Below are 16,646 nucleotides of genomic sequence, written 5' to 3'. Positions count from 1 at the left end.
ATGAGTGATTAAACAATGATTAAAACTGTGTAACATATGTCTGTTTTCACTGCAATTTCCCCCATGGACTTATCTGCGCCACTGCGCTTGGCTTATAGATATTGAGTTTAAAGTTGAAAAAAAAAAATGCATCCACCGCCCACACCATTCAACCACTGTGAATCACAGTTCATCTCTGGGAGTATTTTTTGTCTTTGCATGGACTCTCTCTCTCTCTCTCTCTCTTTCCTTAAATAACAATAACAACTACAAATCTCCAGGTTCCTGTCGTCACTATCATCAAAAATAACTGTTTCTGCGCCAACAGAACCCCCTCCCCAGGTCCATTTCCACCTGGTGGTTTCTATTTCTAACAATGTCCTTTTCTTTTCTCGTCAAATGTTCTTTATCAAACTCCCATCAGTCTTCTTATATGAAGCATTGTTTGTGTTGTCGTCTTTATTTATTTAACACTGTATATATTAAAACCTCCTGAACACTACCTTCCTCCTCCACCGCCACCCCTCCTACTCCTCTTCACTCTCTTCAAAACTCTTCAGGATTTTTTTTTTCCTCCTGAGCGAATCAGGTTGTGACGGGCGCAACCGCACTGGAGTGGAAGTCACGTCGTGCTGGACTGGCGCGAGATCCTCGCACGGTTCACAACTCAAAGGAGAGCTGACTCTCGCCTTTTACATCCCGCTCTTTACACGATGGGAGATGCTGATCTTAAAAGTTGACGTGGGATTTCTCATTGTGGGCTGTTTGCGAGGCATGGCTTTCGTTTTAACTTGCTTATTTCTGTCATGGTGAGTATGGCAACTCTTCTCTGCATGTTCTCCGCACTTTTACGCACGACAGCCGGAGACTGCATGGTGGATGCGCGTCTGAGGAACTCCACGTATGTCCAACTGTTTGTTGTGCTGTGTCGGGAGGACGTTATTTCACCAGTTTGTGTGTTTTTGTGTGTGCTTAAGTTATAGTGTCAGCACTGCTTGGGGAAATCAACACGGTGAAACCAGTATTTACTTGGATAACATTACGCGTATATTGGACAGATTATTGGATGGCTATGACAACAGACTGCGACCTGGATTTGGAGGTATGCAAATATAAACCCACCAATCACTATATATATTTTATTATTATTATTTTAATACTAAAGATTATAATTTAAGTCGTTTTTCAGACTCTAAGGGTTTTCCTTTGCTCTAATGTTATTTGTCCAAAAATGGTTAGAACTGCAGTGTCCTATTTCAGTGTACTAGTGAAAAACTGTAAACCGAGTTTAAAATAGTCACGCCATTTTCTTTTGTGTAATGATACGATGTTATTATAAGGCTGTTGGACTCAATGCATAGAATTGCATCCAGGGTATGGTTTTACCTTCAGTGCTTGACATTGCTTTACATTACATAAGACCAGGATGCTTTAACTAGAACTTCATTTTGTGTCCATGTGAATCACGTCCTGTTTCTGCTCTAGGTCCAGTTACCGAGGTCAAGACCGACATCTTTGTCACCAGTTTCGGACCAGTTTCAGATGTGGAGATGGTAAGTAGCGCATGTTAAGAGCGGGAAACTCTGATGTGTACATACATGAGTGCTCAGTGGTGTGGGTTTTTTTTTTTTTTCATGACTCGTGTGGATATGTGAGGAAAGAAAGGAATTTGTATAGTTTTTCTATATTGTTAAATGAAGCTTTACATCGTGTTTTTTTTCACAGTCTATATTATTACAGCCTTTGGGCAGGATGTCATTAGTGCAGCTTAGGATTTTAATCTGGTCGACATCTCCCCCTGCCCCCCTCCCACCCCTTCAGAAAGAGAGATAGAGAGAGAAAGATCCGGCTGTTGTTGGGACAGGATAGGCTGAGGACTCCTGTCATGGGATAGGCAGAACTACGTACATTTTGTCTGTTGTCCTCCATAGTGTTGGGCTTTATCGGGTTAGATACTGTTTCATTGCGCCTGAGGCCCACAGAAAGGAGAGGCATGTTAAAGGCTCTTAAGGCTTCCACTTGACCTAAAAGCATCCCAGATGATATTGTTGACTTAATGCCGAATGTTAATATGAAATATTCAATAGGGTTTTTGGAAGAGGTCTTAATCAATAAGTTTAAAATCCTGCTGCCTGCTTCATAGTGATTTTTTTTAAAATTAATTATACATTTTTGGTGTTCAGTCTTTAGATTTGTCTTATGAAGAAAAAAATAAAAATAAATAAAATAAAAAAAAATACAACATTTTGATGCTACCATTAAAAATTCACTGAGATGAAAATTTCCTTCGGCTCTGTTGACTTTAAAATTCCTAAATATGGGTAAAACAAACTTCTACATGTTACTAGTCTTGGCAGCAATAAAAGAGTATTCCAGAAATAGAAGAGAGAAAATCCGTCCCATGTGTTCTACCCAGCACGTTCCAACTAAATCATGGCTCACACTCCGATCTGCCGATCTGTCATTAACTCAGGGGGTAGTGTTGATAACAACAACTGAAGCAGGACCAACAGCAATGGCAAGAGTGGTTGTTGTAGCATTAATAAATACTCAACACATTCTCTCCTGTCTGTCCTTCAAACAGGAATACACCATGGACGTATTCTTTCGTCAGACCTGGATTGACGAACGCTTAAAATTCGAAGGTCCCATCGAGATACTGCGGCTCAACAACCTGATGGTCAGCAAGATCTGGACGCCGGACACCTTTTTCCGAAACGGCAAGAGGTCCATCTCTCACAACATGACCACTCCCAACAAGCTGTTCCGCATCATGCAGAACGGAACAATCCTCTACACCATGAGGTAACAATTCTGGACACTTCATTTCATACTCAGCCAAAACCGGAACAGAGCACAAACCTGAGAAACAAATAAAACAAACAAGCGTCCAAGAATTTGAACAGACGTAGAAAAAAAAAAGAGAAAAGATTCCAAAAATTTAGACATGTGCCATCTGAAACTAAAAACAGACCTGGAAAGCAATTAAAAAAAAACAGGAGCTCTGTTCCAAAACGACATATGTAGGACAACAGAAAGTAGTCAGAGATCCTGATGGCACAAAGGCAGCTCCCTCCCGTCACTCCAAAAAGTAGTTCCTTTTGACTTTAATTCTGTTGTTCCAGTTAAAATGGTTCTGTTTTTGTTAAAAACGTTTTTTGTTTTTTTTTACTTTACGATTTTCTAAATCCTACGATGAGCTTTAGTTTGACACACGTGGTTCAGTTTGTCAGCTGTTTTACAGGGGCTCTCCACACTGACTGAATATTGCCTGAAAGATTCATCTCTTAGCCAGTAGCTGTATCAAATATAAATCAAACATGTCTTTCAACTTGTGTCTATTCTGACAGATTAACTATAAATGCTGAGTGCCCCATGCGTCTGATGAACTTCCCGATGGACGGCCATGCCTGCCCGCTCAAATTTGGGAGTTGTGAGTTTATTTAATTACTTTTTTTATTGTAAAGCTCCACTGATGGTGGTGTCAGTATCAAATGTCTGTCAAAATTCTGTCATTCGGTCACCCACTGATGGTGGTGTCAGTATCAAATGATAATTCTGTCATTCGGTCAACGCCAACCTGCATGACACAGATTTTGATTTGAGATGTCACCTACAGGCTATTAGGGGAACTACAAATAGAACGGGGGGAGTGAGGGGGTAAATAACTGGCAGCTACCTTAATACAGCATTCAGTTTACAGGTCGGATCGTGAATCTGGCAGGAATATTATAGTTATTGTTGCGTACTGGTTCTTTTCGCTGAAAATCTTCAGGAATACTGTAAAAGATGATAAATAAATAAAGATTCCTGTCAGTAAATATTGAAGTATTTATAGAATACCTGGCTTTTTTGGATAAAAAGAGAAAAAACTTATTTTTATAGCTGATATCTTCTATTTTAGCCTTGTACTACAAAAACTTTATTCATATCTAAGACAAAATAAGTCTTTGTTGCTATATTAATTTATAATTAATACATTAAATGTTATTGGGTTTATTAACCTAATAAATGTAATACAGTTATGAATCTGTGTTATTTATTATTGTATTGTATAATTGAAATTGATTGGCAAAAAACCCATTTTTTTAATAGCTGGCGAAAATTGGGTACAATTAGTAGTACTTATTAAAATTCAGTTTTATTCAATTTATAAATACTATGTGGTATGCAGAAAAACTCTAAAGATATCCTTAATAATAATAATAATAATACACTACCTGTCAATGTGTCTTTTATCAAAGTTTTATGAAAGATTGGAAGTGCATTTTCTTTAACATAGTTCTTTCACTGCATGACCAGATGCGTACCCAATGAGTGAGATTGTGTACACATGGAAGAAAGGTCCACTTTCTTCTGTGGAGGTTCCACAGGAATCGTCCAGTTTGCTGCAGTACGACCTCATTGGTCAAACAGTGTCCAGTGAGAGACTCAAGTCCAACACGGGTGAGTAAGACTCTTAAAAAAAGGTTCTTCTGTCTGTTCACTGTTCTTATACATTTTTTGGAAAGATGTTTGATGAGTCATCCCTTCTCTGTGTTAGTGTCTCACTGCTGTACTGTATGTCTCTGCTGTTTTCTGTCTCAGGTGAATATGTCATCATGACCGTCCATTTCCACCTCCAAAGGAAAATGGGTTTCTTCCTGATCCAGACCTACATTCCTTGCATTATGACTGTCATCCTGGCTCAAGTCTCTTTCTGGATCAATAAGGAATCTGTTCCGGCTCGAACTGTTTTTGGTAAATAAATATAAAACATTATATATATATTAGTATTCATAGCCCACTTGAGTACTGTCTTGTTAAAGTAAATCAGCACATGGTGAACTTTGTCCTGTGAATAGTAATTGTGACATGAATATCCTGGCATGTACCAGAGAGTTTTTTTTTTTTTTTAAGGTGAAAAGCCGACTTCTTAGTTCTTGTTTTGCATGATTGCAATCACTTACAGAGCGGGAATAAAATAAAGGAAATGGAAATTAGATCACTGCTGTGAAAGAGAGAGCAGGATGCTTTGGAATTCTGAAAGCTGCAATTTCAAAACCGCATCACAATTCCTACATTTGAGGTCAATCTGTCAACTTTTTAGCTCATGCCAGATCTCTAACCTTAAACTCAGTTGAAACTAATCGCTAATTTTGATTTGCTCACACAGTCTAGCCTTAAAAAAAAACTTACATTGAACAATTGAAGCCACTGTTGTTTGTTTATACCCGTTTACATCTCTTTGTATTTGAATATGAAAATACAGTGAGGCACGGAGCAGTGGTGTTGGTGGTTGACTTGGCTGCTTTTTCAGAGCACTCCGCTTACTCACATTACATCACGCTACAGTTGACACAAAGCTCTAGCCTAAGGAACAGAGAGGGTGGGAGACACCAACAAAGAGCGAGAGAGAGAGAAAACCCAGGACAGAAAGGAAAAAAAGACAAGTGGAATATTGTGTAAAGCTGTTGTGACGTTTATTCCGTTTAGATTTCAATTCACGTCAGATGAAATTTGAACAAGCTGCAGCTGGTCGTTGTGACATTTCTGCCCCTTAGAGGTTATCATTCTGGGGTCTGCAATTGTGATTGGAGGAGAGCCAGAGCTGGAAGGAGTCTGCAGTCGTGTTAACGTGGAAGTTTGTGCCCCGTGTGGCGACTCATTGACATCACTTGTCAATGTTACTCAATATTGGCTTTACAGTTTTTTCACTGAAAAGACTTACGTTGAAAAGGAAGCTTTGGGTGAAAATAGGTTTTGGTGCAAGTTTGAAGGAGAGGAGAGGAGATGTGAGGAACCACGGGAGTGGAGAAGAAGAGAGGAGAAGAAAAACCAGGAGAGGAGAGGAAGGAAGAGGAGAGGACTGTAAAAGGGTGTGGGGAAGAGAAGAGGATGGGAGAGAAAAGAATAAAAGAGGATGGGAGGAGAGGACAAATGAGCGGAAGAGGGGAGAGGAGACAGGAGACAGTGCTATATACAGTAGATGTTCTCCACCCTGACGGTACATTAAGCCATTGTGTGTTGTGCACTGAATTGTCAACATCTCCTCTAAAAGCTGAAAGTCCCCTGAGCTCAAACCTCACAGACTTAATTGAGTGTGGCCTAATTTGTACCTTACTTTTTTCCCAGTAAAAGCACATAAATGCCCCGAGCATTAATTTTTATCCTGTCTTTATACTTCACCCACTTTCCTCCTACTCTCCTTCATTATTTCCTTCTCTTTCACTTGTATGCCTCCTCCCACCCTGACAGCTTTTCATCCCCTCCACCTCCTTTTTCAATCATTTAACTTTTGCCTGAGTGAAAGGCAGTCAGTGGTGGTTGTTTTGTTTTTTTTTTGGAGTAGGCTGTGTTTAGAGGTGGTTAACTGCAAAAATGCTTGTAGAAATGCTATGAGTGTGTGTTTGTTGTATACTGTGATATCTCAGGTTCAAACTGCATTATCTTTTCATGTAATGTCCATTCTTGCAAATTTGCTTTACGGCATGATAGTGGGTCACAATGCTGGACCAGTTGACAACCACTGGTTTAAATCACAACATCAGCCATTCCTCCACATGAGTCTCCGTCCTGTCCGCAGGTATAACCACCGTCTTGACGATGACAACCCTGAGCATCAGCGCTCGCCACTCCCTTCCTAAAGTTTCCTACGCCACAGCAATGGATTGGTTCATCGCTGTTTGCTTCGCCTTCGTCTTCTCCGCCCTGATCGAGTTTGCGGCCGTCAACTACTTCTCCACCCTCCAAGCCAACAAGGAGCTGCGAAAGGCAGCTGCCATGAAGGCAGCAGCACAGGAGGCAGCAGCTGCAACTGCAGGTGCAACTCCAGCTGCGGCAGCAGGGAACGATGGAGAGGTTTCCGTGAGTCTGTCTTTTTCACTCCTCTACAGGTTTTCTGGGAACGCTTGAATTAACGCGTTCCTCGTGAAGATTAATAATACCAAAAAATAAGCAGTAGAACAAAGAAAACCAACACAACAGATGTTGTAAACAGTATTATTAGTTGTCATGTAGAAGTGGAGTGTGTTGTGAGCAGGTGGTGAAATAACTTTAATCACAGTCACTGATTAAAGTGTTTATATATATATATATATATTTGTTTTTTGTACAAAGGATTTTTTATAGGATGGATACTCTCTAATGAATGGTTTTATTTTGTGGTTTCAAGGCTGGCTGCAGAGGTTTAGATTGTGAAGGTCATTTTGAACCAGCTGATTCAAAAGAGGCGTAAAATATTTTTTTATCTGTTGAGTTGGTTTTTGTCCTTGTCTTTTGACGTCCTCGCAAGTTCTGGCCACAACATCTCTTTCTAGCTAACACAGATTTCCATTTGCAATCATGCAATGTGCAATGTAAAGAGCACGCGTGATAGACGATCAGCCTTCATCCTCTGTCTGCTGCCAGAGGAAATCATAATCTCACTTGTATACATGCTTCCTTGTCTTCTCATTTCCTTGTTTCTCATGCAAATGTTACAATCTTTATTATTATCTCTGTTTTCACGGCATATTTCCCATCACCACCTGCTGTGCCTCTCATGTGCGTCCTCTCTTTTCCCTTGTCAAAGACTCCCTGTCTCTCAGGGACACACTGTCCACCCTCCTTTTCTTCCTGTTCCTGCCTGGATGTATTTATGAGGGAACAACACCGTCCCATCTTTATCCCTACACCAGAACACAGGAGCCCTGTAATCTATAGCACACAACTCAAACACATACAGGCACAAATACGTGCATACTGTGCATGTAATCTGCTGTAAATCACGTCCCTTCTATCCGTTCAATCAGCTTCACATCTCTTATCCAGCCACCCATTTACAGTATATCTATTATCCATCCTCCTCTCTTCCTCTATTCTGCCCTGTAACAGTGTGAAAGCCACTGAGGGTGACACAGAGAGACAGCCAGTGACTCTGTGAACGTTGTCATTGCAGATTACATAAGACCCATAGATTAAGGGAATATCCGGCAAATCAGTACAGGTTCATGAGCAAGAGGGCAGCCTCTGCAGTGACAGTGGGAGCAGTGGGGGCTGAGAAAGCATTCCCATTTCATTTGTTGTTCACTGGAAGGCAGTGATGTATGTGTTGGACCATTGCAGTGTCTTATTGTCTTCTCTGTATGTGTGTTGGTTGTAAAAGTTACAGTAGAAGAAGGAGAGAGTAGGAGGGATGCATCAGGGAAAATGACTGCTTTCACCAGATACCATATGCAGAAGGTAGACCTACTCATCTTCACTGGAATGGAGGTGGCCATCCGTCACTGCTGTGATTTGTTATGACTGTCGGGTAAATCTACGACAGAGATGGAAACCTCACAGGAGCAGAATTTGTGTGTGTAGAGATGAACATTAGATTAAATAGTTGTAGGACGATGTAAAGGGACGTGCGATGGAGCAGTGTCAAATCATAGAAGCTTATTGTTGCCCCAGTCACGTGCACATAAACATGATCAGTGATGAAGAAACATCGTGATTAAACAGGAAGTGTTCTGATTTCCCAAATCTGTCCCAGCACCCGTCGTCCCTGTAATCAGATTGAATCAGTGTTGTGATATTTAACCTCAGGCAAAAAAACAAAAACAAACATGAAACAGGAAGTATAGAATAAAAAGTAATATGGTGAAGTTGGTCTAGTGTGCTAGGAGAATATTAAAGCTTTGCATCTGTCGCGTAAATGCACTTAATAGTTGTCTGTTCCCAGAGTTTGTATTTATTTCACAACAGCTGGCATTTTATTCTCCAGAAAATGCAACAATTTTAGTTGCAGGGTTGCATCAGAGGTTTGGATGAGATATATTTAAAGGATGGAGTTCGTAGTCAAATACTTCATTTTAATGTACTGATATTATGTGATGTTTTCATTCTGCTTTATATACAACTGACACACCTGTCAGATGATCACTGGTGCTGTCAAAATCAACATAGTAATTAATTTAATTTTTGAATTGCATTACAATTTACAATTACATTACAACCCAATTTAACACATAGGCAGAATGGCACACACTCAATATTCAACATTTACATTGTACAGTTACTTATATTTACTTATATAAAGTATCCTTATCCCTCAGTTCCAAAAACATACATCTTGAATACATCATAACATCTTGAATTATCCAGATTAAAAACTCAATTAATCGTGATTAATCATTGTCATAATTGCTTTTAATCCACAGCTACCCTGTTAGTAATCTGTTTCAAATTTGATTCCACTGACAGCCTGGCTATACCACACAAAAAGTATTTGTTTTTAAACTCCAACCCTTCACTCTTGTATCATAAGGAAACCAGATCAACCAAAAGTCATTATACCATGAATATGCTGCCAAGCTAAAAATACTCCAATATAAAAAGTACATCAATATTCAAACATTGAACTTTCTAACCCTTAAACATTCATCCACCAGAGTTTGAACACCCACCGTACACCCACTGATATGACTGTGCATGCCAAGCATAATGATTCTGTACACTGATATTATAACCTAGGCTTAAACATGTGTATAAACAGGCTGTAATGCGGCTCTCAGCCTCCAGGCTTTCAGATATAACATTCACACACAAATATTCAGTGTATTTATTAATGGCTGTTTCTACTCCTAAAGTCTTAACATCATCAGCAGTGGGTTTAAAAACATAGCGGTGCATAGAAAATAGATTCCATTGAAATCTGACAAGAGAGATGCCTAAAGGACCCATTTTCATCAGCAAAAATAGCGTGTGGAGGAGAATATTTTTATTTGCGCAGTGCCTACACGTGCAAGGTGTCTGGATCTTGACAGCTGCAGACAAACTGGGTTTGAGCAAAAATCCTCTCATTTATATAACTTGCTGTGTTACACCACGAGAAAGCTCTATCAAAGTAGCTACAATTTAGCTTTTGTTAAATAACCTATAGCAATCATCGTCTGGCCTCATGTTTTTTGACACATTTGTGTAGACTTTTTTGGTTAACTTATTTATGTAATTGTCCACAATCTAGTGAGAGGTCAACCAGTAACATCTGTTTAAAGTATTTAAATGTAAACATTAAGAATCTAAGTTTCCCATGTGCTATAATGTAACTAATTTACCCATCATGCACTCTGTCTCTGGCTTTGTACAATGATTCTAAATATTAAGTTATGGAAACGGCAACACATTGGTTAAGTCAAATTCGATAAGGTATAACAATAAGTATGTGTCAAAATACGGTGAACATCTCTTTTGTACTATGTTTTGTTTTCTTCCCACAACTGTGTCCGTCTTCGTAAAGTGGGTTGACTCAAATTTGACATCAAATCAAAAAGCGAGACATCACTGATGTCCTTTGTTGGGCTTTAATTACTGTGTTATCCTCATCGTTATTCTCGAGTGGCCTCCACACAAACATGTCCCTTACATGCACCGAATCACTCACTGCTGTGCAAATATGGCAGAAACACCAGGATACAGCGGCCGAGACGCAGTTCCATTATTAATACCTTCATATCACATCATGCAATATTCCCTTTCATGTAGTAAATTTCCTCTCACTTTCCTGTTTTCCTCTCGGTGCCTCTTCCAGGGCGATGCACCTAGTGTGCTGAAGAAGAGGATGAACTCGGCACCACTCTTTGACCGGCCTGCCAAAACATTTCCCAACCCACCTGTTAATGCCCACGCCTTCTTACAGCAGGGTTCGGCCGTACCAGCCAACAACGTTCTGACCGGAACCAGTATCATCGACAAATACTCCCGTATCCTCTTTCCTCTGTCGTTTGGCGCCTTCAACCTGGTCTACTGGATTGTCTATCTGACCAAGGACACCATGGAGATGACCAGGTGAACAGATGGCACAGTCCCGCACATATTCAGCATTTGTATGTGTTGTTCAGGCAGCAGATGGTGGCTCTTAATATATAAAGGTTAGATGGTGACGTAAACGCTGTTTTGTGCTAATGCGCTGCTATTGCTAATGTGTTTGGTAAATTAAGCAGAGCTTTTTGCACATTTTCCCCATGTGTGCAGCTAAAATGCACACATGGGGAAAGCGTGGTTATAATTGATTATTTCAATTAGAAATCCTTGATGTAGTCGAAGACAGTCCCTCAGTGCTGACTTGAAGCTAACTGATTTGAGCAGCAGATGTGTCCCCACCAATTAGTGAACAGAGAAAGAACATTTAAAAAGTATATTTGGCTACATACTGGTATTTGTAATAGATATGGATAAAAAATAGAATTGAATAAAAGCTGACAGACAAAATAAATATGAAACATAAAGCTTACACCTCACAGATATGTGTGTTTTTATCATTAGCATGTTTATAAAAGAACAAATGAATAAATATCTGTCTAGGTTAAAATAAGCAGCCACACCACGCTTCAGCTCTTACTTTAAATGTGTCAGCTGTGTCAACAATAGGTCAAATCATACATGCAGTCGTGCAGATTGAATTTGTTTTCATGCATCTTCAGATAGTTTCTATACAAGTTGAGCCATAATTTAATTCAGAACATGATGTTGGTTTGTTAAAATGCTTTAATGCCAATGAGTGTTTGATAGCTCTGGTCTAGAAAACACCTGGCATGTGTGAAAAACTACAGGCCTTTGTTTAAACTTTTATAACTAGTTGTTCAATTGAAGGACGATCAGCCAGATGGTTTGTTTCAGTGTGATATCATGAGGCCAAGGCTGGAAACAGTGAAGGGAAAGTGCAGCAGACAGCTTTATAAGAATACTATACTTGGCAGATGATTGGATAAACCATCTGTCTGCCATTGTCTATTATGTTGTTGAAGTCACCCAAGGGAAAATACTTTTTTTTTTTTTTTTTTTTTAAAAGCCTGCCTCCTGTTGGTTGATCTTCTTCTTCTTGTGACGTCTCCCTCTTTTCTCCTTACCTGGCAACTCCATCTTCAACATTACTTTTCCACTATCTCTTCTTAGCACTAGTACAGAACATCTAAACCTCACCTTTCTAACTTTATCACCAATCTGTGTCTCTCTGATTATGTTCATCCTGGTCACTGTGAGTGATCTCTGTCATCTAACAGTGACAACATCTAAGAGTCCTAGATACATCTAGGGGTTTGTGTTTTTTCTTAAACTTTCTCTATGAAAAACCCCCAAATAACTGGTTCATCATAACAATGGTATTGAATCACCTTGAGAATCATATTTGAAAAACGAACTCTTGTTAAAAGCCACCAGCAGAAAGAGCTATAAATGGAAAACGGCGAGGTGGTTGTCAAGGTGAACAGTGAAGACTGAGAGTAAGCCACACCAACATCATGTTCAGAGAGTTGGCTCTGGGTGCACATGATGAACGGGGATGAACGTACACATGACTCATAGTTTTTATAGGCAACAGATGTCTTCATGGAGCTATTGTTGCCAAAAGCAATGTGTCTGTGATCGTACGTGTGCATTCAATCATGTAGCATTTGACACAATGACAGAATGGCACTCATCCCCCGAACACAGCAGCCGACTGTGTTTACTATTGCATTGCTTTTCAACGGTGGCGGATTTGCTTTTTTTTATTTTAACTGCCTTGTGTTTTTAAATAGCCATAACTGTCTCATGTGGAACAAGTCAGGTGACAAGGCAAGTGCTGAAATGGAACTCGGTGAACAACTTTGTTGTAAGTCAAGTAAGAAAATGTGTTCCCAAAACTAAGTCACCAAGAATGAGAATGAGAAAACGTAGCGCTGTAATGAACTTTATTTCAAACACAATAATTATACCAAACAGATCTTCTCAAAGGAAATACTACTACAAATGAATGCAGTTCTCTCACTGCGGCACAGCTAAGTAATGTCTTCAATTTGAAATTCACTCATTTACTTTCTTTGTCCTCCTTAGTAACACCACCCTCACTTTGGGAACCACTGGATCAGTCATTTCTCTGACACAAGAAAGAATTCAAAACGTTGTTATTTGCACACTGCAGTTAGGCCATTTTATTGTACGACATGATTTATTCTCTCGGTACCCAATATCCTTTACACCTCTGCTGACTTCCACAGATAGAACTTTTCATTACTATTTTTTATAAGGCATCACCCACACGTGACCTCATCATTCTGAGGCAAAGCCACTATAATCCAAATATCATGAGCAAGGAATGAAAGTGGTCCGTCCGTTTTTGACTCCGGTGAAATAAATAGTCAGCTCCAATGGGCCCTAACAGATAACGGTGAATGCATCGGTCTCTTATTCTCTCTTTGTAACTCTGCTCTTACTAAAGAAGGCTGCCCTGCCAGGATGAGCAGCATCAGAAGAAAAGAGTGCGTCTTTGTGCAACTGTGTGTGCAGGTAGATTAGTGTCTATGCGTCAACTCTTATGAGGATGCACGAATTCAAGTATACAAATGTGCCGTGGCAGCAGTGCCTACTGACTGGAGGCTATTTCAAATGAATAGCCTCATTCAGACCCAGGACATGAAGTAGACAATTTTGCTGAAAACACTTCCTCGTGTGAAGGGCCCCAGCTGGCTGGATGGATGGCAAGCTGACTGGTGTATGTACGTCAGAGTAGGTACAGCAGGCGATCAGCCTGCTTCCTCTTTATTGCCCATCTGAGCGCCAGGCTCGAAAAACAACTTCCTTTCGTTGATGATTTAGAACCATTGTTTCTTTTCCAAAGCTGTTTCCAACCCAGTTCCCATTTCTGACTGTGGGCTGTATCTATATCCTTAGTGTAGTGATTATTAAATTATAGGCCAATAATCCTATATATCCTATAATAACTGTTTATATATAAACAGTTATTATCAATATGTCATGACAACATTTCTCTGTGTCACTCTGGTCTTTATCACACTTTTCCTTTGTCGTTGAGTTTGTCTTGTCTTGTATGAATGATTGAATGCATCCTCACACACCCACCTGTGATTAGTGCAGACACACGGACCTGTATCAATTGTAAGATAAATTACGGTGACATTGGAAAAACTATTTGTTTCTGACATTCTTAACATACACAAGTTGTTGCTCCCTTTCAAGCCATCGTTCACACTCAATTGCTTCCACTATTCCTGGGTTTATCCTGAGTGTCACTCTCTCCCTCTCTCTTACCTGCCCTCTTCCTCTCTAAGCTCCCATCTACCCCAACCCCGCCGCCCCCCGAGCTCTTTTCCACTCCAACCTTCCTAGTTCCTTTTAGTGAGCTGCCAGTACTCTGCCTCCACCTTCAACAGCAGGCTGTCCCTCAGCACAGCAGCATTAGGCTTTTAACTGAATCGAAACAAGGCGTTTTTACTAACTGCATTGATGCATGTTGATTATCTGGTTCATGGCAGGGAAAAAATGAGCTGCTTTTAGGGAACATGACGTTCCCTGTTTTATTATCCTTGTCCTTCTCACAGCTTTTTCTTAATGCTATTTTTTTGTAGAACAAAATACAAATAATATATACATATATATAGGTTTAATTGTTGTTTTTTTATTTTCTATTGTCATTTCTGTTATTTCTTCAAACTAGTACTTCAATGTCAATGTCCAAATAAATATATATATATATATATATATGAATAGTTATTAACATCCTAACGAGGCTGAAAAATGATGCCTATGGGCACCATAATAAATTTGTATAGGTATGAAGTACGGGAGAAATTGCTTTAATATACTATATTATGCAAAATAAAGAAGAGAAATCAACCAACCATATTATTTTTTTTCCCCTATATTTAACTTCTTACTGCCCCTGTGCAAATTATTTAAATCCTTTGCCAATCAATTCAGTCAAATTGTCACCGGCGTTAACGAGTCAGGCAAGGGAGTGAAAACTGTTAACACATGGCTGAGGTTGGTATGTGAGACTCACGTGGTATTTACAGCACAGCAGCATAGCAACAGGGAATTGGATACAGTTTAATGTGGGCAGATGTGAAATATAGCAGGGTATCAGTGTTGGCGTCTGTGTTCACAGACTTGGTCCTGAATATATAAGATTGTGTAGGAAAAAACGTGCTTCAAAATGTCAACATTTTGACTAATGTTTTTTCTTTTTTTCCTTTCTTACAGGGAAACCATCTAAAGGAAGAGTCTATTGTACTGAAGAAGAATCCACTCATTTACACACAGTAAATTCAACAGAAACCTGATGCTTGACAAGGACTGGTTCATGACGTCTCAATGCATGTATTACCTTTGAAAGTAAGTACATTTTTCAGCCCAGTTCCTGTAGCTAACATGAAGAGAATTAGATTTTTTTTTTTTTTGGCAAATCTGACTTAAAAATGGGATAACTGTTTACAATCTGTTGACATCACACACGACATGATTAATTTTTCACTCCTTTTCATGTTGTTTTGTTTCAGCAGCTAAACTTTAAAATACAGGACTAGACAAATATAATTTAAAAATACCGTTAATATTAGAGGGAAAAAGGAATAATCACCAAAATGGGAATGGATCATCTACTCTGATATTTTTATCTTTCAATCTGCTTTCACACACCATATACCACACCATATATCCAAGGCATTTTAATTGAGTAGAGGCGCCTGAATGCTGCTCACAAATTATTCAGTAAAGTGACAACTCGGCTTCTTGTGTACAGAAAAACAGCAAAAATAGCATTCTTAAACCTACCATCATCAATTATCCAAAATGCCAAAACATGTTCATTAATTATACACCAGTGTGGTTACACATGTTATTATGCACCATTTGGAATCAAATTGGGAAGGTTACACACAAAAGCTACTGTATGTGGTTTCTAAATATAATTTACTGTGTGTTGTTCCCTCATAACATCCATCATCCAGGAGGACGCTCTCATTAAAGGTGTCTCCTATTAACAGAGGTGCTTTTGGAGGTAGGCGGTGTGCACCGTGTGTTTGGAGATTACAGTGAAGTTGACATTTTCCCTTCTTAACTTATCATTGAGATTCTGATGTTCGCGAAGTGTCGCTCGAGCCATCGACAGCCTCCATCGTCTTATCAGATTATGCAAATTGTGAGAGGCACAGTAGGGGAGAGGGTGTCCAAGTGTTTTACAGTTCTTTAAAGGAACCTTGTTCCTTTGAGGTGAGAAGCAATTTTTAAAACATATAATTAGATATGCTTCTCACAAGCGCTGTGACATAATGTTAGAGCACAGTGGCACAACACTGATGTGTTGTTTATGCATCATGTGTTGTCGTATTTTGATGTTTGAGTATCACGGAATAAAATATATGCAATGAACAAAATGCAATAGCTACTTCTGCAGGAGCCAGAAGTTTGGGATTCGTTACAAAAAAAACGATGTACAGAAGTTTAGACTTCCATAAACAACCGTGCAAATCCATTATTTATTGGCGAACTTTGTAGAGATTATTAGTAAAAACAACAAAAACAAAAAACAAAACAGTATTTGTTTTAGTCTACTAAAACAACAGTATTTCGCTCATTGCCAAGGATAGTGAATCTTTGTATCTTTCTACAGTATGTGTGGATGACCTGCATATGCAGCTTAGACTTTGTAAGGGGTCGCGGGGAAGTTCATGGAGAAAGTTAAATAAATACTAAACTTCTGCTTCTGCAAAATCTGATGTCAGAAGACCTGTGTTTTTGAAATCTTTTTTAAAATCATTATGAGAATGATTTATGATGAAGGACATTTTTGTCAATCCTACACTACATGGACTATCTTTCCATTTAAGGGCCTATGTTGCATGTTCTTTTTTTTGGGGGGGTGGGGGGGGCGTCCGGGGGTGGCTTTC

At 39.3% G+C, this 16,646-nt stretch overlaps 1 protein-coding gene across 1 annotated transcript; it reads left to right on the top strand.

Moving 5' to 3' along the window:
- Window positions 1-537: 537 nt before the first annotated feature.
- gabra6b (gamma-aminobutyric acid type A receptor subunit alpha6b) lies at window positions 538-15,147 on the top strand. Its single transcript, XM_008332921.3, has 10 exons — window positions 538-788; window positions 957-1,081; window positions 1,465-1,532; window positions 2,564-2,784; window positions 3,330-3,412; window positions 4,282-4,425; window positions 4,567-4,719; window positions 6,545-6,825; window positions 10,514-10,770; window positions 14,962-15,147. Exons 1-10 carry the CDS (start codon window positions 700-702, stop codon window positions 14,972-14,974), a joined length of 1,434 nt encoding a protein of 477 aa, XP_008331143.1. The 5' UTR covers window positions 538-699; the 3' UTR covers window positions 14,975-15,147.
- Window positions 15,148-16,646: the final 1,499 nt, after the last annotated feature.

Source organism: Cynoglossus semilaevis, chromosome 19, assembly GCF_000523025.1.
Source record: "Cynoglossus semilaevis isolate Cse_v1.0 chromosome 19, Cse_v1.0, whole genome shotgun sequence".
Lineage (NCBI taxonomy): Eukaryota > Metazoa > Chordata > Actinopteri > Pleuronectiformes > Cynoglossidae > Cynoglossus > Cynoglossus semilaevis.
This window is presented reverse-complemented; position numbering and strand designations above follow the sequence as displayed.